This window comes from Galendromus occidentalis, unplaced genomic scaffold (genome assembly GCF_000255335.2).
Source record: "Galendromus occidentalis unplaced genomic scaffold, Mocc_1.1 scf7180000076574, whole genome shotgun sequence".
Lineage (NCBI taxonomy): Eukaryota > Metazoa > Arthropoda > Arachnida > Mesostigmata > Phytoseiidae > Galendromus > Galendromus occidentalis.
The window spans coordinates 106205-129595 of record NW_003804563.1 but is presented as its reverse complement, the minus strand read 5'-3'; the positions used below and the strand labels follow the sequence as shown (position 1 = coordinate 129595).

The 23391-nt window shown below is 50.9% G+C and overlaps 1 protein-coding gene across 1 annotated transcript in view; it reads left to right on the top strand.

The window, feature by feature from the left end:
• Window positions 1–22541, top strand: part of LOC108865277 (flocculation protein FLO11-like) — a 46112-nt gene extending 23571 nt beyond the window's left edge. Inside the window, exons 2-11 of the mRNA XM_018642161.2 lie at window positions 7604–7777; window positions 7994–8156; window positions 8422–8705; window positions 12160–12378; window positions 13636–13649; window positions 19063–19272; window positions 19542–19839; window positions 20760–20916; window positions 21453–22276; window positions 22381–22541. Of these exons, the coding sequence (XP_018497677.2) occupies window positions 7604–7777; window positions 7994–8156; window positions 8422–8705; window positions 12160–12378; window positions 13636–13649; window positions 19063–19272; window positions 19542–19839; window positions 20760–20916; window positions 21453–22276; window positions 22381–22541 (2504 nt within the window). The remainder of the gene's footprint in view (window positions 1–7603; window positions 7778–7993; window positions 8157–8421; window positions 8706–12159; window positions 12379–13635; window positions 13650–19062; window positions 19273–19541; window positions 19840–20759; window positions 20917–21452; window positions 22277–22380) is intronic.
• Window positions 22542–23391: the final 850 nt, after the last annotated feature.

Genomic DNA, 23391 nt, shown 5'->3' with positions numbered 1-23391 from the left:
CCGTGGGCTCAGCGTGGAGAATGGAGAGAATTACGAGAGTCTTCCCCGCCGCTCTCGTTTTTGGTCCGGTGACGTTCTCAGTAAGCCTCCACCTAGTGATTATCCTCATTGAATTTCCCTCCTGCCAACAATGGAGTTTCGCCGTCAGCGTCTCCCGTGTGAGACAAAGTCAGCAAGAGGGTAAGCGTTGCCACTCTTTTCGCCAAGGCTGCGAAGCGGAATGCGAGTCGTCCCTTCAACCAGACACTTGCGTATAGCTCTCGCCGAAGTCCGCCAAGTGAACGCTTCGAAGGACCTGTGTGCCGCGAACGTGGCCTCCATCCTCTAGCGTTAGAGGCAATGAGTGGGGAAACTCGGAGTCGAACAGTTCCGCTCCGCGCGGATTGAACGTACGACATACGCCTTGACGTCACCAAACTCTTAATAATGGCCTCCGGAGGGCGCTCTCCGACTGCTACACTCCAGCGGTGCCGCTGGAGCCGAGCATCGGTTTGACGAGGTAGAGAGCTACTTCCAGAATGCAGTGAAGTGCCGCCTTGCTCGGTCACCTTGGTATAGGCGGGGATTCCGTCACTAACCATTCTGTCATCGTCCCCGGTATCGGTTGGGGCTGCTGATCGCTATTTTCATCTACAACTTCACCAGAATGGGCAGGCATGTCGACGCGCCTCTCAGTTCGTCGCAAGCTTCATTAAAAGCATGAAACTTTCCTATGAAATTCCGTAGATGCAAACAAGATCGTCAGCCACTATTTAATCTCTTCGCCTTGTTCCCACATCCCAGAAACCTTGCCAGCTGTGTCCCCTCTTCTGATGGCACATCGGAACGGATGCGTCGGGGCGAGACTGTCCGGGGAAGGTCTCGGATCCTCCTTTTTGATAGTGATCGAGACCATCGTGTCTTCGGCTTGAAGAAACGCTTCGCGTTGCTTCAAGGCGGCCCTCATCCACCGTATCAGACTCCGTCATCTGACCCCGAAGCATTCGACGATCGATCCGGACGATATTGCGTTACAGAAAGACTCGGGGAAGAGGATGCGCCGCCGCCCCCCACTGAGTGCAATCTCCTACTTCTCCGTAACTTCGAAAGTTCGCCCAGCTCCATCGGGAGCCTGAGGACACTCAACTCGGACTCCAAGGGAATGTGACAAGCGAAATATGATTTTTCCCATCTCGGATGGATTCTGGATGCGAATGCTCCCATATTGATCTTGCTCCCATGAATGTGGAGAAATTCGTTTTCCGGATCGTTCAAGAATTATTGGTGATGGAATTTTCCGCCTTGTGAGATAAGACCATGTCTTCCGACCCGTGCCCTGTTGATCATGAGGCGTCCGCTAGCCATCGGATAATTGGGCATTGCCACGGGTACGTGTTGACGGAACTGCCGCGAAGCAGAAAGGAGTTATTCAATGTGTTTCATAGATGAATGAATGCGCACACAATTATGGATCGGAGCCCTCGCGTCATTCCGAACGATGACAGAAAGAAGGATGACCGGATGTCATTTGAAGTGTTATCATCCGTATTAGAATGTTTTATCGTACGCGGCATCGATCACTACCGTTCTAGCGGCCAATTAGCTCCATTGCATGCGAGCCACTCCCAGTGAGCTAAGCCGGAGAGGTCCGAAGGTGATAAATAATAATGAGCATCCTCTAGCCAACAGCTAGCGTACTCATCTCCCACTCGGACATGGCGGAACCTTTAGGGGTTGATCTGCAGCATAAATGGCTGACAAGGGCGTGAGCTATGTCCGGGAACGCGGCCAGCGCTCCGAAGATTTCTCGTAATCAGCTCATTTTTTCAATCATTATAGGCAAGCGGAGGAAATGGGTTACTGATCTTGACACGAAGTCATCGATTCTTCCTGCTTGTCAGTAATCATCTGCCGGTAAGCGTGACTCCAAAAATGTAGCGTTCGCGTTTTGGACCAGCGCGCTGATTGGACATGATTGAAAAAAACGATAATTTTGACTTCATTGTCGGAAATACGTAAGTGCGCTCGCGGACAACGAGCCCGCGTGGCTCTTTCAAACATTACGGCACGGAAGAGTTCCCGTTTGAAGAGGGAAATCGAGTCATTGATCCGACTGCAATGCGTTCATGTTCCGGATAGGGGATCGTGCGATTATCCTGTTCCTCTGGCTCAGAATTTTTCGTCCACCAGTGCCGGATATTGAGCTCAATCGGAACGATGGCGTTTGAAAGCAAACGAGTGAATATTCTGAAGGGGCTCTGCACGTGGTGGCGCGAAAAGGTGAGCGCCCATTTCTCCCAGTAGAGATCAATGATCAATCAATGACTGCGTCAGCCCATCCTCCGAGGCTTGATCATGAAGATTCATGAGAACTTCGTGGCAGATGGAATGATTCCCGCAGACACCCGCGAGCGTAACGGTACAGAAAGAACACGAGCACCCAACGTCGCGTGCTTGTCAAGGGAAGTGATGGGATCCGGAGCCGCGATCCTCCTTCGGTGCGGTTGAGACACCCCCGCAACATTTCGGTCGTTCTGGCAAAAGCTCCCACTTAGGGTCATCGTCACTGCGCTGTAGTGGTGGCCGTACGCTGTTGCGCTTTACGCCTTTAAATTATGCGAATGACCATCGACTCGTGGTGCTCTTCCTTCGCCGTCGGGATTCCGCGTACTGAGACGTCGTTTCAATCTCATGACAAGAGGAGCGAGCCGCGGCCCAGCACCGACGGGTGACGACACGTCCATCTGGAGGGATGTCCGACGTCTCTGAGACTAAAAGTTTCGGCCGACGGGGATGCTCTCTGTGAATTTTCGATCAAGTTTTGATCGTGCGGGGTGTTGGCGACCTGGCGATCGACTACTTGGCTGGCAGAAAGGAATCTGTTTTTTCTTCTGGCTCTTTTCTCAGGTGACCCGCTGCTCTTGGAAACTTTGGGCTTGGTTTCGCTATGGGATCGTGTCCTTGGCATTCCGCTCGAATATCGAACGCCCTCAAAAGCAATAGAGAAAAAAAGTATTACACGAACGGGAACGACGCCCGTCCACTGAGCTGCCCGCCCGCCTGCGCGCTGTACCGACTGTTCCTCTAATCACGTCGATTGTTCCTGCCGCTGGGGAGCTCACGGAAACGTCCGATACTCCGAAATTACCATGGGCCGAGTCGAATGCAAATGAGAAAAGAGAGAGGTGGGGCAGGTGGCGATCAGAATTCGCGGCGATGGGGAGTCTTGCACCTGAGGAACTCCATCATTTTGGTGAAGCGGCCTGCTTCTTCTCTCCGAAGTTCAGTCGCGACTTATGAGACAGAGCTTATCGGTGGAGTTTTCCGGGGATTTCACTTCCCTATTCAGGGTATGCATTGGCGTTGTATATTCGAGTCAGAGAGTCCGAGTCGGACAGAAACTTCGACGGTTCAGAAATCGAATTAAGAATCCGAGGACTTCAAGGTCATACACAGACTATCGGCTTTCCAGGGGTGGGATTGAGTCGTGTTCGGACATTTAATTGGAGGCTCCGTATCTGGAATTGATTGAGTCTGTGAATCGAGCCGCACCCGATCCTCCCGAAGGTTCGTTTCGATTGTTGCGTATTCTGTGGGCTTCCGGGACCTGGACGTTCCAGAATGAGATTCTGTGGCTGTTCCGAACAAAAAAATTCCTGTCCCGTGGAGTAAGCTCCGGGCGCGAGTTCGTAATACATCGAGCTTGCTTCCGGCTGAGGACCAAATGGTTTTTGTCTTCCGATCATCTTGTCACCAGCTCCACACGTTGGGGGAGAAGAAGGGAGTTATCGAGTACCTAGCGGATGAATCAAAGATCATTCAGATGACGCGCGTTAAGTGATAAGTTTGCGTGCGTACGATCCCTTGTCTTTATTGTCCAGAATTCAGTGTCGAGTTCAATCCGCATATATGAAGCGGAGAGCTGTCTATCGGCGATCATCTCCTGGGAACATACGGACAAATGAATGTGAGAAGTCAAGCGCTACCTACTCATTACATCTGAGCTATTGCCAACGGCCGCGAGGTCGGAATGGTTTCGCAATCGTTGGCGCTGAATTGTTATTTCCCTGATATGAGATCGCTCAGCTCCATAGAATGAGTGATGAGTACAATGTTAAGATCTATAGGCTCCGAAACAGTACAGGACTTTGGATGGCGGTCGCAATTCACCTAATCTGCCATTTTCCATCTCAAGATCGATGTTTCAACCGATCGTGGAATGTTCAACCACCTTATTCCCATATGATACTCCGACGAGGATGTCAGGTTTCTTTTTTGGCAAAAAAGAGCTCTCAGCGGAGAAATAAGAAATGCCGGTCAAGTTGAGCTGCCCCACCAAGCACCGGTCAAACAGGTCCTCGACAAGTAACAAGGTCCGATTTCGCTCAACAGTTTTGTAATCAAGGTTCTATTATCCATCGCTGTAAATAGCGATGTTCGCATGGGTACAGTAATAGACAGGATAGATTTTCTGCCGCTTTTCTGATATTTTCTGGAGCGCTTTCTCGCACTGACTGACCGGCTCAATCATGCGATGGAAGGTAAGCGGGCGGTCCGGCCACTTTTCAATGCATACGTCCGGCAGCGTCAAAGAAAACGTGGAGCTTCGTTTTCTGTAAGACAGGCTTTCAGTCAGGAGCTTCCCGACCTTGGCCGAATCGTAAGGCGTTCATCTTTTCGTTCCCCGCTTCAATCCTTGGCGATTCGTCCTCCCCATATCGTGCTAATTGCTCTCCTGGTCACGGCGAGCGCTGAATGGCGAATCGCGCTTGAAAGGCGACCACCAGACCACTGGGTAGTATGGACAGATGACTGATAAAGAAATAGCTGTTGAGAGCTCGTCTTTGTCTGAGCTGTCTTTGTGTTTTCTGAAGCCAAGTTGAGCGTCTCGATAGAAGGAGCTCCAGATTACCGATTCAGAATCGAGTCAAATGATGACGAGGTCGTGTCCTAACTTCGTTTACGGCGCCAAGTACGGAGCGATTGAGTACCCACTTTTCGATTCCTCTACAACAACCATATCCCCGGTATCATTCATGGAGAAAACGACGAGTATTTCTGAACGGCGCGACGCCACGGGCGTCAACGCTGCAGCGATACGAACTTTTGAACTGCGGGAACCGTTCGGGGGCGTTCCAGAAGGAGGATCCTCGTGAGAGAATGCATTCCTAATATTCCGGACTTTTTCGTCAATCAAATGAAAGAAAATGAATCGTCTTTCAGTCGAGGAACGAAGAAATTATGGAATATGGAATTCGAGCGAAAGATTCACATGAGATACGGAATGCACTTCAGACTTTGAAGTGAGATACCCTCATCAGAATATTCACGCTGTCGTGACGCCTCCGGAGTGATTCTTACCGTGGAAAATGCTAGATGTCGTTGAATATCAATGACATCTTGCTCATCACTCTCGGGAGCTCAAATATAGATTTTTCAAATAAAGTAAGTCTAGACGTTGCGTAAGGGATACCGTGGCCAATAGTCTTCCCCCGCTCTCAGGCCACTCATTTCGTGGCCGAAAACGGAATTACTTCATGCTGCCCCTACGAAGTACAGAAGCGGGAGCGAAATGTCTTCTACAGTGTTATAGGCGAGCCTGCGTCGACACATCTCATCGACACATTCCGCCGGATGCGACGAATCTGTGAAGCATGTAGTGTGTGCATGTTTTCGGTGAAGATGAGTCGTTCAAGAGGGATTATCGCGACGTTAATGAAGAGCTAGTCGATGTGTAGTTGATTAACCTTCACACCGACGAATTGACCCCGAGGGAGTCTAAGGGGTTCGGGTCGCGGCTATCGGCATTTTCTTTTCTGGGATCTCCTGCGGATTTATGTCGAATCGCAGAACAAATCGCGCGACGGGAGGGTCAACGACGAGTATAAAGGGACGTTTTGCATAGCTGAATTATATATACCTACAGTTTATTCCCCATTCGCCCATAGAATATCCATCTCCATGGAACAGACGGCCAAGGGGAGGGACGGGAGCGGAATGTTGTGACGCAACGCCTTGACTCACTTCAGAAGGATGAGCGTCAGATGAAATATCGTGGAAGGTCGGACCCTCACCCCGGGACCCGAACCCGGGAGTAGCCCACCCGAGACACTAGGAAGCCTCACCAAGTCTAGTGGAAACTGGCCCCTGATCCGTCATACGGAGAGCCGAAATTCTTTCGCTGTTTGTCCGTGCATGTATGAGGCTCACTACGCGCCGAAAATTCAGCACAGTTGCTTGCGGTTTGCACCGCGCGCAGTTTCCTCGGCTGGTTCCTGTGGCACCATCTTCAGTGATGGCAACCAGAGAGAAAAATTTTTTCCCATGTGAATTTCACATGCAAGGACTGCGAATCCGGGATCAAGTATTGGGGAAGGCGCCAAGCCCAAGTCCCACATTGAGCACCACGTTGACTTGCCACGTCACTGATATCTTGAATATCTTGGAGATATCATGGAGTTCCGCGCTGTAAAGATTCCAACTACGGAGTGGAAAATAAGTAGATACTAATTTGAGACTTCAAATCCTGTGGTAAGCTCTGGATAATGACGTTTTTTACGCGCTGCCTCTCCGATAATGTTCCGGCACGTTGGTTATATTTAGGTACGCATTGTGCTCGCGGAGGCCAAAACATATGGGCGGTTCTTCCGGGGCTTTTTCTCGAGGTTAGCGGGAGTAGAGGCCACAACGCCGATCACATGACCACAGGAGAAGCTTGAGAGAGTCGGGCATTGTTCGAGTTGACAGCAGCGGTGATCAAAGGAAATAGGGACTCGTATTTTCCCCGAGAAATTGGATTCGATCTTCTTCTTCGGACTCGGCTCAGCGTCGACGTGACCGTACCCAATTATGATCCTCTGCTGTTCGATTGTAGCGAATCCGGAAGCTTGACCGCCGATGCTTGTTGATCAGGCACGGCTCCTTAATAACGAGAAATTATTCATCACTTTCCTTTCACGCGGTATACCAGAATCACAGCATTTACATATGGCTACCTCCCGGCCACGTGTTATGCTGTCAACGGTGATGAGACATGAGACTCTTGAAACTTTCAATCTGAACTATCTGATTTATTCCTCATACATTCCTCCTAGAGACCTTGATCCTTGAGTTGGCAACCAGCTCGAAGATTCTTCCCTGCTTTCTCACTACAGAACTTTCGCTGCAATCTAGCAATCCGGTTCGGCCGATAGAGCTGAGTAATAACGCTCCAACGCCTGTAACTACTTAATCACGATCCTCGTTAGCTCGAGAGTTCTCTGAATACGGAAGTGGCTTAGTTGATTCCTGATGATGTGGATGAGAATCGTTGGCGGTCGTCAGTTGGATTAGAGAAGGGAAGTCGAGCTCGGACTCTCCACCCTCAGTCAGCCGTTCCTCGAGGCATATTTTCCAGTTCCCGTTCGGATCGGCAATGATTCCCAAAAGAACGAAGGACAAATGTTACCCATTCATCGTCAACAATCGGAATCTGCTCCTTATTGTCATGATATTCAAGCAATAGACTGATCGGATCCATGATACGTTGCATAGAATCCTAAACCTCCCCCCGCATCCGACCTTGAGACCCACGGCTCCATGTCGTATCAATCGTCACTCAGAATCACTATTTTTTCTGTTGCAGTTGATGCTGTCAATGCTTTGCCGGAGCCTGAAGCATTAATCCAACCATCCCCATCGGATCTTCCGACGGTGACCGTGAGGGGTTTCCTCAATTTCCGTACGACAGTGGATGGCACTGTTATTGTATTCACTCCTTCATCAGAAACCCCGCAGCAGCCCGCAAACGAAGCCCTTGGTGAGAGTCTTCATCGAGCTATTAAATATGAGTCAAGATGCATGCGAAAAACTACATTCAGCTTGAAGCCAACAAATAACCGGCGCTCTGATTACATTCCCCGAACGAGGATATCGGAGTGCTCTAGCTCTAGGGGAGCTTCTCAGGACTGGAAGCTTTCACGATTTTTCGCGTTCCTAACGGAATAAGTCATGAGCCCTCGAAATCCACTTTCAGCTCCGACCAAGGCTGCCAAGGTGGAATTCGGTCCGGAGTCGACCGTTCTCAAATCCGGGACTCCGAAAGATTCGTCGCTGGACAAATCGCAAGATTTCCAGGACCTGTCCCAAGCCAACAAGGTTTTCGGATTCGAAATCGAGCCGGATGATGTCGAGGAGAGGTATGCGAGCACCCCGTAGTCTAAGGACATAATCCGAATAGTCGCTTCTTAGTCAACTGAGAATTCATATTCATCCCTTTCATCCGAACATGTCTGTTGACACCGACTTGCGCGGAGGCATTGTATACAGGGTTGATTCGTAATCAATATTCAAGCCCCGTGCTCGCGGGTTCCCGTGACTTAAGAATGGAGATGCCCTCTCTGAATATTCCCCGGCTTAACTAAGGAGTTCCCCGACCTGATCCGTTTGTGTTTTCGCTTCCAGCATTCCGCCAAGAATTAACCCATCGTCGACGAAGTCTTGGTCCCCGTCCAGCTCATCTCGTTCGGCGATTTTCCCGGTAAAAGCATCGAGTTCCTCGTCGATCGCTAAGGCAGCCACTGCGAAAGGCAACTCAGCAAAGTGGAGCCCGAAGTCCTCGCCGAAATCAGCTTCCAAAGCTTCAGCATCCGCGTCCACCAAGTCATTCGGCAAAATCGTCACGCAGACAAATGCACCAGTGACTAGAATCGTAGAAAACACCGCCAACAGCGCTGCTTATCCCACCGGTAAGTTCGAGAATGTGCGTTCGAGCAGCTACCAAACTTACTCATCCAGGCGCGCTCGAAGCCTGATGACTCGGCTCTCCATGCCTCTAGCCTTCGCTCAATGAGGACGGTTCCAATGTAGGCAGAAACTCCAGACCGAGATTCTTGAAATAGAGAAGCGAACCGGATACAAAGATAACGAGTCCAACGGATCGATGGATAAGTTTCTCTTCCAGAGTACATTTAGGGCTGGGGGTTATCGCGGTCGCGCCGGAAGCCGTGAATTTCCACGATTTCCCAGGCGATCCTCCATAGAAAATCTGTGAGGGGGGCGAAAAATGCCATGAATCTTCGGAAGCATTGCCGTGAATGATTCCCAGCCTTACTCATTCCCCCCACACCTCAAACAGACATTCCTGATGTACTTCACTTTCTTTCTGCTTTCTCCAACTTGCTTGCAAACGACACCTCTGGGACTTCGTCGGGACGCGACGGTGATCCCTATTCAATGCCCTGGTGTGGTTCCAGCGAGTGACGGCGAGGTCGACGCCTGCTGCCTTCGAAGACGGAAACGAGCTCGAAGCTGGATCCCAGAGATAGAGATCATGGATAATAAGACAAGGCTCGCTTGTGTTTCCCATCGATCAATAATGTCCTCGCTCGACTGGAGAGTTCCCCCGAGTTACATCAATCTCGACGGGGTCGTCCGCTTCGTCGCCATACTTCTCTCTATCACCTTCTTACTCGCATTGCTCCCTTCCCCGCCTCCGTCCCCACTCTATGGGCCATTCGAACTGCATACAGTAACTGTGTACAGTGAAGGTCGCCAGAGCTGGCCTCTGCGTCGTCAGAGCTGGCCAATGTCGTCTCCTCGCTTCGCGATTCTAGCGGGAGACCTTACCAACGAGAATATTCTCAATCAGATTGAAAGCTCCGACACATGTATTTAGGTTTCTGACCAGCTTCCGCTGCGCTCCAGTCGGCAGCCGTGGTTGCGTCACGCGACTTACAAGTCGAGCCCTGGGTGGGAGACTAGGCGTGCACTCTAATTCCCTGCCACTCTGATTCTGCGTGATTATGCCTCGGTTGTCAGCATAATTGCTCAAGCAGAGAAAGAGAGAAAGTTGAATGGGCTTTTTGCATATTGTCCGCCGGGCGAGGTCCCATACGTGACAGCATTCCAGCTAGGCGCTATCGGGGCTCACCGGGAAAAATCTCGGCGGGCCGACTGCCGCGAGCGATGGAAAAACGCGCGAGCGCGGAGAAAACCCGCTCAGGTCCGTGGCTGATTCCAATTGTTCGTAGTGCTTATTTCCGCCGAGAGCTATGAACTTCCGATTCGACGGATACGACAGTATAATGGAAAGAAAAGGAGTGAAACAAGCAGTCATCAAAAAGCCAGAAGGCAGGCGTCGCTGCCAATCATTTCCGAACGGAAGAGTTTTTGTTCCCCCTACAATCTCTCTCTTATCCGTCAAAATAACGGGTTTCGTGTTTGTCTGCCACGACGTCGACCCCTGATAAGTAGTAGGCGTGAGCTAACCTTATCCGATCAAAAGCTTTGCTAAGCGTGAAATTCGGCGAAAATCCGTCTAGTCGACCTCCCTTGAGAACTGGTTAGTTCTCCACAATATCTGATCTAAGGCTTCGATCGCTGTCCGGGTCATTTTTGTCAGAGTCGGAATATTATAATAATAAAGACGGTGCCGTGAATTATTAATAATTCCTCCGTCCGACGGAGACCTTTCGCCAAGGCCTTGGAGCGAGTGGATACTCGATGTCGCTTCAATAACGGTGAATTTTCACAAGGGGGGAAGAGGCTTTTCGGCAGCGTGCCGTTAAGGGGAGGGCGACTAGAACTGCGGTGAGGAAGGCTTTTGACGTTTTTTCTTTCCGCAGACGCCAAGCCCGACGTCGGCTTGCAACGTTGGTGCTGTTGCTGTCATCGCCGCCGAGTTGTCGTTCCCTGAGCCGGAAAGAGAATTTCCCTTTTCTGGAGGCGAAAGTTTGTTCCTTTTGTTAACACTGCATCCTACTTGTGTTTGCCGCGTTCCGATTCGGATAGCGACAACGCCGAACATCTTCCGTCGATGGCTCGCGCCAGATAGAGAGATGTTCAGTCAGGATCTCGACAAGTACTTGAAACGTCGAATCTCGGATAGAATTCGAGCGCGACGCGGAGTGTGACGAAATCTGTGATTTCTGCTCTACCTGCGCTGGAACTGTCTGGAAGATGCTCAGCATGCTCTCGTTCGACTTGTTTCCGACTACGATGTGTACGTAAGCGTCTCAGTGATTGATGGCTCTTCAGATTGTCCTACACGAATGATTTCTCCCGGCGTACGGTTCGACGCGACAGAGAACTCGCCCAGACTTCCGAGCAATGATAATTGATTGCAATTCAGCTCGCTTCGGAGAACACGTGAAACGCGTAAAGAAAATGAGTGTGGCGAACCTTGTTCAACATTGTTGGTTCTGCTCTCGTGAACGAGATGTGTTGATTGAGGGAAACACGGAGCCTAACGAAAAGCTCTCACAAGACGCCCGGGAAAGATCCCAGATGCTACCGAAGCATTATACCCTTCCGTTTCACGTCTCCTCCTGCTTCTGGTTTCTGCGGTCTACGCTCGACTGAGGCCGCTCGTCTTCTGGATGTCGACTCCAAAAAACGTTGTTCATGCGACGATCTCACCAGGAGAGACTTAATCTCGATCGTGATAATCATTCAAAAGAGAAAGGATCAATCGTACCAAATCAGGGCATCTGCTGGTGGCGCCTCCGGGGCCGCCCTTATGATCGATCCGTCGAAACTGTTTGTCTCCTGGAAGTATTCGTTGCGTCGAAGCGTCAAGGATCATCGAAAAGAAGAAAAGATGCTTGTCGCGGGAAAATCGTCGACGGAAAAGTGTCGAAAGTCATTTGTCCCGACACACCCCTCGCTGCTTCTCGTTGTCGAAGATTCATCGTACGCGTCTCTCGCTGTGTTGGTTTTCGTTTCGACATGAGTAGGTGGGAATACCCAGATGTCGGAATGGGCTGAGTCGAGCTGTTATTTCGCGTCGATCAAGAGCGCGTCGTTTTCTCGACCATTGAATTAGCCGTTACTCAAGTCTCTTCAAGCGGAAATGATCCAAGGTCCCTTCGAGAGCCGAGTTATCGGGATTTTTGTCCGAAACAAAAGTATAATTAAGTTTTGCCTCTGATTGGAACACTATCCTTCATCTGAACAGGCTGCGGACTTGAATAACTCCAGAACGGTTTTCTGGAGCGGCCCAACGAGACATGAGAGTCTCTTTTAATCGTCCGCCCCACAGACGAAGTGAATGATCGTTCCCAGAAATCGCTCTCTCGAATCCATCAGGGACGGAAGGAGTGCATAGAGCATTGACGGATACATCCAGTGACCGAGAGAAGACATTCGCGTCGAAATTCAATCCGACTCCAGCCGGAAACTTGAAATGATTCCCGTTTACAGGCCTGGTGACCGTGCTCGGAGGCACTATGGTATCCCATGGAGCCACGACAATCCATGAAACGAAAGTTATCGGTACCTATATCCAGGGCAAGTACGCCCAAATCCTCGAGTCCACGTCGAAAATAATCCAGCCAACGCCGAAAGCGCGCAACGTGGCGCCATCGCCTACCTACATCGCCCCTGGACAGACAGCGTCAACTTCGCCGAATCTTCAGGTCAGTTCATAGCTCGATGCACCGGTCCTGAATAGCATGGTCCATGTGGGGAAACAGTATCGGCAGCGTCCGAGAGCACTTGGTGCATCGAAGCAGAGGTCAGCTGACTTCATACGGCTTGGTCAGCAAGTTTGCGGGGAGCTGCTGGAAAATTTCGAATGAGCGATTATGTGTGCTATGACTTCGCTTGATGTCACGTGTTCTTCTTCCAACGTATTGTCTACGATCGGTGTCGCTGGGTCGGATTCGTGTGTCGCTGAGATGCCTTTGGCTGCCATGCAAAGGCGCTCGAGCTCGCCTGCTTAGTGTCTGGTCAGTGGTTTATCCGAAGCGTTTTCTCACTGAATGCCTTAGCTTCGTTCGTCCCCAGCAACTCGCAAGTGATTACATTCTAAACGTTTTTTCATTGTATTCCCGCGTCGGGAGTAGACGCTATAGTCTCCGTATCTACGTGTTCGTCTTCCGTTGACGCCTCGTGTTGAGTCTTGCGGCATTTGTAAGAAGCAATCGAGTGGAGGCTCCCGGCTTCGTCGCCGTGTCTGTACCGGATGCTTTCTGTGTCGAGGAATGGGGCCCGTCTTGACGATGTGAATTTTTGTTTATTCCCTGTACGTCCTATGAATAGTCTCTGACATGATGAGTCTCCAGCGGTTCCTTCCGAGTGGTTGAGGTCTCTCTGATCGTGCCGTCAACGCACTCGCGCACTTCGAGTATTCAAATGTCTGTTTCGTGGCATCCTCACGTTCATAATATTCATCTTTGTCGCTGTACTAATGGTGGGCTCCGGAAAATGCTCTGCATGGCAGGGACGCTTGGAAAAATGTCGCTTACGGCTCAGCTACTTTTGGAGCATCGTGATTATTCATCGGTGAACGAGGAATGACCCGGGGGTCCGGAATTCGATGCATGATCCGTTTAACTGTGAAAAATTTAATATCAACTCGTCGATTTGTTGGATATCGAACACACCGGGTGGACATTTGTGGGCGCATGGGAGACTGACCCTCAGTGTATTTCACCGGCATGTATACTAACGACTGAATGCCCCGCTAAAAAATCTCAGCGGCTTCTGGACCTCGCATGCGGGCTCCAGGTAACGACAGTGATGTTTCGGCGAGCGCCTCTTCCTCCTGCTGCATGAAAACATACATCACCGTGGGACCGAATCTCTTCCGAGTCTCCTACCACACTCCCGGGAGCATGATATCCCGGGGTAAAGATATTCTCTAATTGCATGAATTCGCGCCTGTGTTCACTCGAGTTGAGAGGCGGCTAGTTCCGAGAGAATCCTCGGCAGCACAACCGGAGGCTCGGCTGAGGTATACGCGAATGCGATGACCGGGGGAACTAGTCCTTCTTTGGAACGTTAATGGTGGCGGGGCATGGTCCTTCCCTAAGTGGATCTTCTGGGAATACAGCTACTATAGGCGAGTTAACCTCCATCTCACCGCCTGATCTCTGACCTTCTTTGGACTGTGACCGTCTACCATGTGATTGATGACACAAAGCCGTTGCCTTCTTGGCTGAGGAAGCGACGGGCAACGGCGCGATATCCGGAGCTCAATGCATGCCGAGAAGAATTCACATCCGTAAATACTATCGTAACCCACTCTGTGAATGGATCGGAGAGGCTGGAGAGAAACAGGAGGAGTTGCGCAGCAGATTGGGGAGGAAACGAGACGGTCTCAGGCGAGATGATTTTTTTTGAGCGGAAGCGCTTCCCTTCTCCTACTCTAATTGTTGGGTGCTCCCGCTCGGTACATAATGTGATTAACCACTTAGACCAATTGAATCTGAGAGCATGCCAGCCCGTCCGGAGAGCAGGAATGATGAAGGTCGACTATCAAGTGGCTTGTGAATACTCAACCTGCGTTTGAAGGTACGGGAATTCAGTACTGACGACAGAAGCAGAGCATGCAGCGATGGAAGGCCTTTAACTCATCAGAAATTGGAGGCTGCACGTAGATACGGGGGCATCCGGTAATCACCGAGAATATCACAAACATAGCATGAGTAGAAACTCGACAAAGATTTGAGTTCTAAGGGTGAATTCGGGCATGATGTGTTTTCCACAGAAAGCGAAATGTGAAATCGCTCGTCAGCATCCGCAGAGACTTAATGGGTTGCATGTGTCCACCCGCGCCAAATATAACTCACGATTCACGATCCTCGCCTGCTCCCCGATAGGACCTGGAGTTTTGCATTTTTCGAAAGCTCCCTCTGTGTTGGCTGAGGGGCACACACTAACGGCCGAGCTCCGGACTGGAGGGTATAACATGGTGCAGGAATGGATACGGAAAGGCTCTTCGGCTCGGAGAGCAATATCTGTAATCGGAAGTCGGCACTGGGTATCGATCGCTTCGCACGGTGAAACGCTTCAAGCTGGCTCGGCCTGTCTTCATTTGCATGAGTAACCGATGCTGATCTCGGAGCTTGAATTTTCGTTGGGATACACAGAAAGCGGAATCGCAGCGTATGGCTTTCCGTTCTCGCTTCGTTCCCTCCGGGTGATCGCATGACTCACCTAGGAGGAACGTGCACGGCATGAATTCGATTTCGCCGGGGGATCGGGCGCATGCTTTTTGATATCGCATGCTTTCAACTGGATCTTCCTCTTCTTGAAATAAAATGAATCGATTCATGTTTACTTGTGTCCGTACTCGTGCCTCTACCGATGTCATGGCGTCTCCGGGCCGAGTATTTTCCTCGCTTTTGTGGATTTCTACCGCTGTCCGTTCCAAACATAATGGTTCTTGCAGAGATCCCTAGGGTTCTCCGATGAAGAGGAATTTCATGATCAGCTTTCGCCGGAACAGAGGGTTAGTCGCTTGATCCGAAGATCGAGCTTCGGGTCCACGTTTTCACCCCTAAGTCCGATCAAGTCGAGTTTATGAGTGACGTTATTGCCGAAACATTCCCAAGTCCAGGATCCGTGGTTCCCAGACTCGGGAGTAGGGTCAGACCTCCGTTCTCTGATTTCATACACCCTTCCGTTCTGCTCCTGCACGTACAATGATTTCTCCGGACCGCAGGCCGAGGAAATCGTCTGCGAAGCATTCGTAGGCACAGGCAGTCAGCTTCCGAGCTGATGAATTACATGAATCGCCCTGACATTCCGTTCTGCTTTCGCTGGGGGCCCGGGAGCGGGACGTTTTCCGCAACACGAGAGACCACTAACTTAGGCACGGAAAAAACGCGGCGGCTCCCGAGCGCTCACTCATTCGAATCCTCCTTGGAGCTGGTGCCGGAGAATGCTCTCATTCGGAATGATCCTGACTCTCATTGCGCTGCTCGTTATTGTATCCAATCCAGCATGATCCCCGGATATTCTGAGGCGCGAGCTCCTAGCCGTCTCCCGGTCGAGAAATCGTAACCGAAAATGCTCTCCCGGGGGCGTCATTTGCGGAGAGCCGCTGCTGTTCGAATGGAGGCTCCCGACGAGCGAGTACCACCGACCTAGTTTCGTCTCCAAGTCATTCTTTTTCAATAAGCCCGGGACGACCTTTCCGGGATTTTCCCCCAGACTCCTGTCGTGATGCGCAGAAGCGGCCGTCGTGGAGCGCTCCGCGTTTTTCCCTCGAAAGATCAAGTTCTCACCGAGCTTGTGCTGCTCAAGCGATCGACGCTCTCTGATCGGAAGCGAATTGAGCTGGGATCGGGAAGCTATGCATCGTGATGCTCGTTCAATGAGAATCCTTTTTTTTGTGCTTCGAAAGCTGACACGGTTGAAGGTATGCCGGCGAGTATGAAGTTAGGTCGGCCTACTTGTCGGTATTATCTAGCCGAGATCTCTGACCCCACAGGGCCGTCGCATATGTCAGATGGGCTGGTTTGCTGGAGTTCTCAGAATGCGTTCCAGCCCCTAAGAAAGCGTTTTTGAAGATGTATGCATCGGAACAGTCGGGAGGATTCATGGCAAGCCGGGTAGCTTGCACTACGTAACGCAACCCACGGAACTTCTCGACCGCGGAATGCTTACAGTCCTATCTCGACCTTCAGCAATTCGAATTTCAAGACCTAACAATGAGTGCCTTCGTCGGAAGTCTTCCCTCAGACTTGACCTAGGCTGACAGGTTGCGTACAGTACTTTTGGAGCGGTAGCCGAAACGGCAGTCGGGGTTGCGGATCGGGGCTCCCTATAAGGGGCGGATCAGAGCACAGGAATAAAACCCGTCTAGAAATTGAGTCTTCGGAATGCGTCAGATGAGTAAATCGGCTTTCCTGGCTTGGTCTATGCATCTGTGAGCGCCAAGATTTCAGTAAACTTGTTCAACGATCTCCCGGCAATTTTCGACGAAAAATATCGGGGTAACTGATCCTCAGACTCGTTTAGAAGCGAACGAATCTTATTGGAAATTCGTTATCGAAAAACGATGGTGGATGTTGAACTCGGCTCGACGCTCCTCGGCTTGTGGCACTGACTCGATGGAGTTTTCTCCTTGTCCCTTCCGAGGATTTTTTCCCCGACTAGATTTTACCGGCGGTGTCCTTGTCGTCACAGAAGTGATTTCAAACGCTATTTTGGCAGACCATGCTCTTTTTCGCAACCCTGGCTTTTCATCAGCAACGCCTATCGGTTGCAGTGGATTGTCACTCTCCATCACGATGCCCGAGGATGTCGCTTTTTCCCTATGACAGGCCATCCGTATGCCGCGGCCTCCTTGTTGACATCCGCGCCATCGAAAGAGTGTCATTCGAATGCACGCTAGTCGATAATAGCGAGAGTATATTGTCTATAGACAAAGCTGCTACGGGATGATGAATAGCCGCGGGTCAAAGGCGCCCCATAGAAGTGAGTGTCTTCTTATGCTGTGAATATTCGCCCGATTTCTGCTGCAACCCTCCGCGCATCTTCGGGGGAGTCGTCCCGATGAAAATCACGAGGAGCGAGCGGCGGAGAGCTCGAGTTGAGTGCTTCACGAGTTGAACGAGCCCCGTCGAGGAGATTTCTCGACGGAAGTCCCTGCGGACGATCACTCCAGGTTTCGTCAACTGGACGTGCGGCCAGACATGACGGATGCTCCGTTTTCATCTTCGTCTTCCATTCAGGCTCTCGCAGTTTCGCTCCAGTGCGTACGTCTTATTCCTGTATTCGGAATGCCTGCCAGCGTCGAGGGCTTAAGCGAATACAACAAGACCGAGATGAAAAACAAGCGACGACAGACAGCGATCCACACCCTCTGCGAATGGTTAGTCGGGCTTTGCTGAACAAAAAATCGCGAATGCATCAGCATATACCCAGCAGGAATTCACTCGATCTCGGCTAAGCTCAAGGTGCATAGAGTCATTGGCGGGGTTATACGCACGAGCTGGATCCGAAAACAAATGCTCAAGGTTTACCGTAGCAAAATACAAACTCACCTCTGAGATGAGCTTCTCTCCGCTTGAGTTCGCCAGGCTGGATGTGGTGGATCATGCCACGATGATTGTAAGGGTGAGCTGCATGGTTCCGAAAGTTTGCTCCTGTCGTCTTAAGTGCCCGCACACGGAGCGCTGAGCGCGGGAACTCGACGCGGTACGCAGAGACACCCTCGAAGAAAACTCCCTCGCGGAATCGTAACGGAGCGATCGGAGGGACATTACTGCCCGAGATCCTGACTTCGGGAAATACGTTTGCTCGTCAGTATTTTCGATACACCCCCGTCACCTTTTCCCCGTCTCCGAGTGAAGAGTAGCGACCTGAGTAAATAATTCCCGTACTCGAGCTTTCAATCTGCTAGTACGGAGAAGCTAGTTCTGTCTAGTCAGCGACTGAACTCCATGCATGGTCCGGACCTTCCGACCGTAGCGAGCGGCCTAATGAACTCCTCTCCTGCTATTGATTGTGGACGATGGCCGCCTCATCCACAGAAAGTTAGCCGCTCGCCATCCTTGACAGTGTTGTCACGGAGCCCTCTAATCGTGGGATATGTCGGGGGAATCTCCGCTTTCCTTTTTTCCTCGTTCATTTACTTTGGTGAGACTACAATCAATGATAGCAGTCAGATACGCTCTCCCTCGGGCTCGCTTCGCCGTGATCAGTGGGACTTCCGCCAAGCGCAGGCTCCCCCGGTGGCGTCTATCACGTAGGTACACTCCCCACTACGCTCAACGGAAAAGACATTCCGTGTAGATGTTTGCGACCCATAAATATGAAGGCTGCTGAGGTGATCCGTCATGCATGTTTTCGCAAAACCAGGGTTCGCATAGAGTCCATACATGGAGGCGAGGAATACTCGAACACGTCACATGTATCCTCAGAGGCGAAGACAGAGAACCTCTCGGATATCTCTCGGTACATACCAACAGACATTCGGAGGACTGGAGGCGTCGAAGGCGATGGAATTTCCAAGCGAATATCGAGTATTGGATGGCGTACACTGGCGTTCACGTCCGTCTAACAATTTTGAGGGAACATCCAAGGAGTATGAAAGCGTGCCTGTCCCATAGGATCCCTCGGGTTCCGAAGAGATAATTCCCAAGTGCGGAAGAGGAAAATAGAGACCGCGTCTCCAATGGCCCATGCGCAACGGAGTCGCGTCCCTCAGTTCTGTCCTGAAGTTTAATAATCGATTTCGACACCCCGACGCCCTGTTTCAGAACTTCTCTAGATCTGTACGACGCCAAGACCCGATGCCTGTGAGGCCTGACCGAAGAACTCATTGATTTTTAATGGAATTTTGCAGAGCATCGAACGCCGTGGGGGGAGGACGATGACAGCATGGAGAAATTCCTCCAGTCTTCTTTCAAGAGCGCAACAGATTTCAGACCACAGGCAAAACAGACTGCCAGACTCGAGCCCAAGTTTACCGAAACAGTCGAAGATGATAACAAGATTCAGAATAGCAAACGACAGGGCGCTAGGAGTCAGTCCTCGACGGCCCGACTTCGGTACACCCCTCTCCAGAAGAGCCATTCGGTAAGAAATATGAAATAGCCTCGCTTTTTTCGTCTGCATTTCCCACCCCATCCCATAAAATTATTCATATATTCATATTATACTATTCATCGCACCTGTACCATATCACTCATCACATTGTAAAACATGGAAAATCGGATTTTCTACGTTTTTAAATCATGATAATATCTATTCGATCCTATTTCCGATTACCTCCTGAAGCCCCTGGGCTCCCGACTGGCTTCGGACTGGACGAAGGTTCCTAATTGATCTCTTTTGGGGATTTCAAGGTTCGCCTGAATCGCTTCAAGGTTCGACTTACTTCTCGTTACGAAGACCAAACTGCTCTGCCCTCAGAGGTCGAGCAGCTGAATGCTTTCGACTCGCACGTCAAAGCTTTGGACCTTGATGATCCCTTGCTGAACATCGACCCGGCTCGGATAACATGGATCCCCACGACAATAACCTCTCTCGTCACTCTTCGAGCCGGTCATCGCAAGTCCGTAATTCGAACCCTCACCATCAAGACCTCGATTCCCACGACGATCGAAGCCAGTGAAGTGCTTTCAAACGGAATCAGTGATAATGGTAAAACCTCCTCTCAACTTCCTCAAGGTCCGATAGGTCCCATTAGGAGAATTCAGAGGGATCAGGGCGCGCCTTACCGTACCGCTGGCCGCGAGTCTCCGCTTATTTTTTCCCTGACTCGCACGTAATTCAAATTGGGTTTCGAAAATTCGGTGCCTGATTGCGGATGGAAATATTTTACCGCTGGATCCCGACCGGCGAAACGGCTGCGCTAAGTGAAGCTTGGGATCGCCACTAGGCTCATCTCAACCATCTTACAGCTGCCTGTCGTGTTTCATCTGCAATGGCTGAGCTGCCGAACGTAGAGCACGAGAGCATAGATCAGCTCGGAATTGCATGTTGCACGGATGATGGGCACCGGCGCAGTTGCTCACTTTTGATTCCTAGCGTGTACGAACGACTCCCCGCTGAGTGCCTTGGACGTAAGGTCCTTGGCAGCCGGATCGTTCCACTGACTAATTCCTCTTTCCTCTCGTTGAGCTTACTCCCCACCACCAACACTAGATCTCATCTCCTCTCCTTTCGTTCGTCCTTAGCCTCCAGCCAAAGGTAACCTCCATTCTAATCTGTTTCCATGGTCTCTGTTTGGAGTTTTCACACTGTGGGTCCCAAACTAACATGGCTGAGCACGAGGTTGTTCCGACACATTTGCTATGGGGGTTTCGGGGCTGTTCATGTTGAGTATGAGTATCATGTACGTTTTGCTGTCCCCGAGGCTCAACGTTCGCAGCTCGCATGCTAATGCTGATGACGACTGTGATTGTTTGTGTCCGGAGGCATGCGCGGCTCCAAAAAATAATCATCGTTGCTCCCGTCATGCGCAGTTATATTCAATAATAATAATCGTCGTTCTTCCTGTCAATGTGTAAGACACAGACCGAATAAATGTCGCCGGGAAAAACCTTCTTTCGTATCCGCAGGAATCGAGCCCACGCCATCACTTGTGCAGTCCCGCACCTACTCGACTGAACAACACACCTGGAGAACATCATTGGTTCCCGCGTCCCATGACGGACAGACATCGATGCAAACCATCACGGAATCGTTCGTCATCAGGAAGTTTGTCACGGCCTACAGGTATCCCCCGATTTAGACTGAGTACGATGGGAATCGACAACTCCGGTTCTCCCATACGGGACCCGTACATCACATAACGCTATACATCGCAGCGGGAACGCTTTGAACGATCTGGTCCAATCAAACATGAATGCCTTGGAGGGACATGGAGAGAGCCGCAGAAAGCTTGCAATAATCGACATTTGAAAATAGTCTGAGCTGATTAAACAGAAGAAACGCCAAAAACATTTTTCCAGACCATGGTCCAGGGGACGACACTGATGAACGCGACTAAACAACGCAGCTTCGCGCCTAAACAAGCATTCTAAGACAGGCCAGAGCTCGAAACTAACGATTCGAACATATCCAGCTCGATCCGCGAGGTCGAATTTACTATATCAATCCGGAAACTGCCACAAACACTTCCCTCCTCTCTATGAACTCTCGGTCCTAAACAACACGATAAACCACGACTCACATTGATCTGCGGAAGGCGTGAACTAATATCCGAAGGCGGACAATTAGCATTTCCAACTGACAGTTACTTTCTGCCTTAGAACGATGCCGACCGGGGAGACGAGCGAAGAAGCAGCTAATGAAACTCTGAGCACTCTCGACGACAGCGAGGACGCCGACGCTTACATCAAGAACCTGTTAGCCGGAGGAATCAATGCCACCGCCACTACAAAGAACGAAGTAGCTCAAGCTTCCATGAACATTCTGAATGAGCTCCAAAACGCTCTTCAAAAGAACCCATTGGCGGCTCTCCTGCTCGGCCTCACCTCTCAACTTCAGCCGTCTCTACAAACCGTTACCAAATCGAGCACCTACTTGACGACGGACACGTTGTACAATACCAAGGTTGTGAGCTTCTACGACGGTCGACGCACTCGTTCGAAAACACTCAGGGACTCAATTGGCACAACCGAACGCACGCTCACCTCGTACTCGACCGAAGTTATTACGGTTTCCCCAACACAACAATTCCCCTTTCCGTTCCTGCTGCAACCAACTCCTACTCCTAGTTATTCGACGGTCACCTCTCTTCTGACGACGGTGACAACAGGCACGAGTTATTCGTCGAAGATATTTACGCTAATCTACAACGCGTTTTCCACCCGATACCGAACCGTCACGTCGAGTTCCACCTACCCCACAACCTTGGTGGTGACGTCATCGTCATCGTTCCTCGTGCAGCCTACCATGTACCCTGGATATCCTCCCCAGCATGGATACCCTCCCCAGCCTGGATATCCTCCCCAGTATCCAGCACAACAGCCAGCGCCCGCACCCCCAGCTCCTGTCACCCAAACGGTTCCGGCGGCTCCGGTGGTGCAGGTAGCGCCTTCGCCGCCACCAGCCCCCGCTCCAGCGGCACCGGGTATGATCTCGTTCCCAATTCCCGGGAAGGCGTAGACATTGAGAGCCTGTCGGAATGTTCGAGCGCCCTTTAATGACTCGACTCAGCACAAGAATCAATTGCAGAAGTGAAACCGTCTTCCGTTGTTCCCGTCTCAACGAATTCCGAAGCGCCCGAGTCGAGACCCGAAGGCGCTGCGTCGGACGAAAGTGAGGTCGAATCGGATAGTCCTGCAGCTCCCAGTCCCGTCGATGTCGGTTTCGAAGTTGAGGAGCCAAGCGAGTAGGAATCAATGCTCAGCGTAAGTAGTGCACTCCAAAAAGGGAGGCAGCCGGTAAATCGGCCTCGAATTTCTCAAAACTCGTCTCGAAGATCGTTTCTCAGTCCACAAGTTTCATCGGTTTCTTGATTTTTTTTAAGCGCAGATCGGTCGAAACAGACGACCGCTCCAAGACCAAATACAGAAGCTCACTTCGTGCCTTTCGAGCATCCGATCGGGAATGTTCCTCACCGACGGGGAACCGGGAACATTATTTATTTGTACAGCGTCGGACGACTTCGAGGAGGATCGTCTCCCGCGGACGATACCGCTCGAGAAAGAGCTGCTGCCAATTTCCTCATTTTCCGTCGCTTCCGGACCGTCAACTCCGCCATGTTACTAGCGAGCGACAAAATGGTCCTTCGATGTTACCTATACGTAGCCTGAGATGGATTCCCAATCCTTGTTCAAAGATCAAGCATGAGACGGAAGAATGAGCAGAAACGAACGTAGAGCTGACTCATATATTTGACAGGATTTTGCCAAACGCGTGACAAGCATTCATTGATCAAAAGTTCACTAAGACTTCATAGACCTACCCGCATAGCTCTGGTCGTACCAGACGACGGCATTGCTTCTCGTTACTCGACCTAATTGTACATATTTCGTGTAAATACAATGAATCCATCAGAAGTGTATAGCCAGCTGTGCCTCGAGGAAGTCCGCTCGACGCCGCGGCTTGAGCTCGATCGTGGACCAAGTGGCCAACCTCGATCGGAAACATGCCATTGTGAAAGCTCTTCGCCCGAATCAGGAATCGACATTTTTTCTGACGATCCACAAGCTTTCACACGGATCCAAAACTCGGAACGAACGT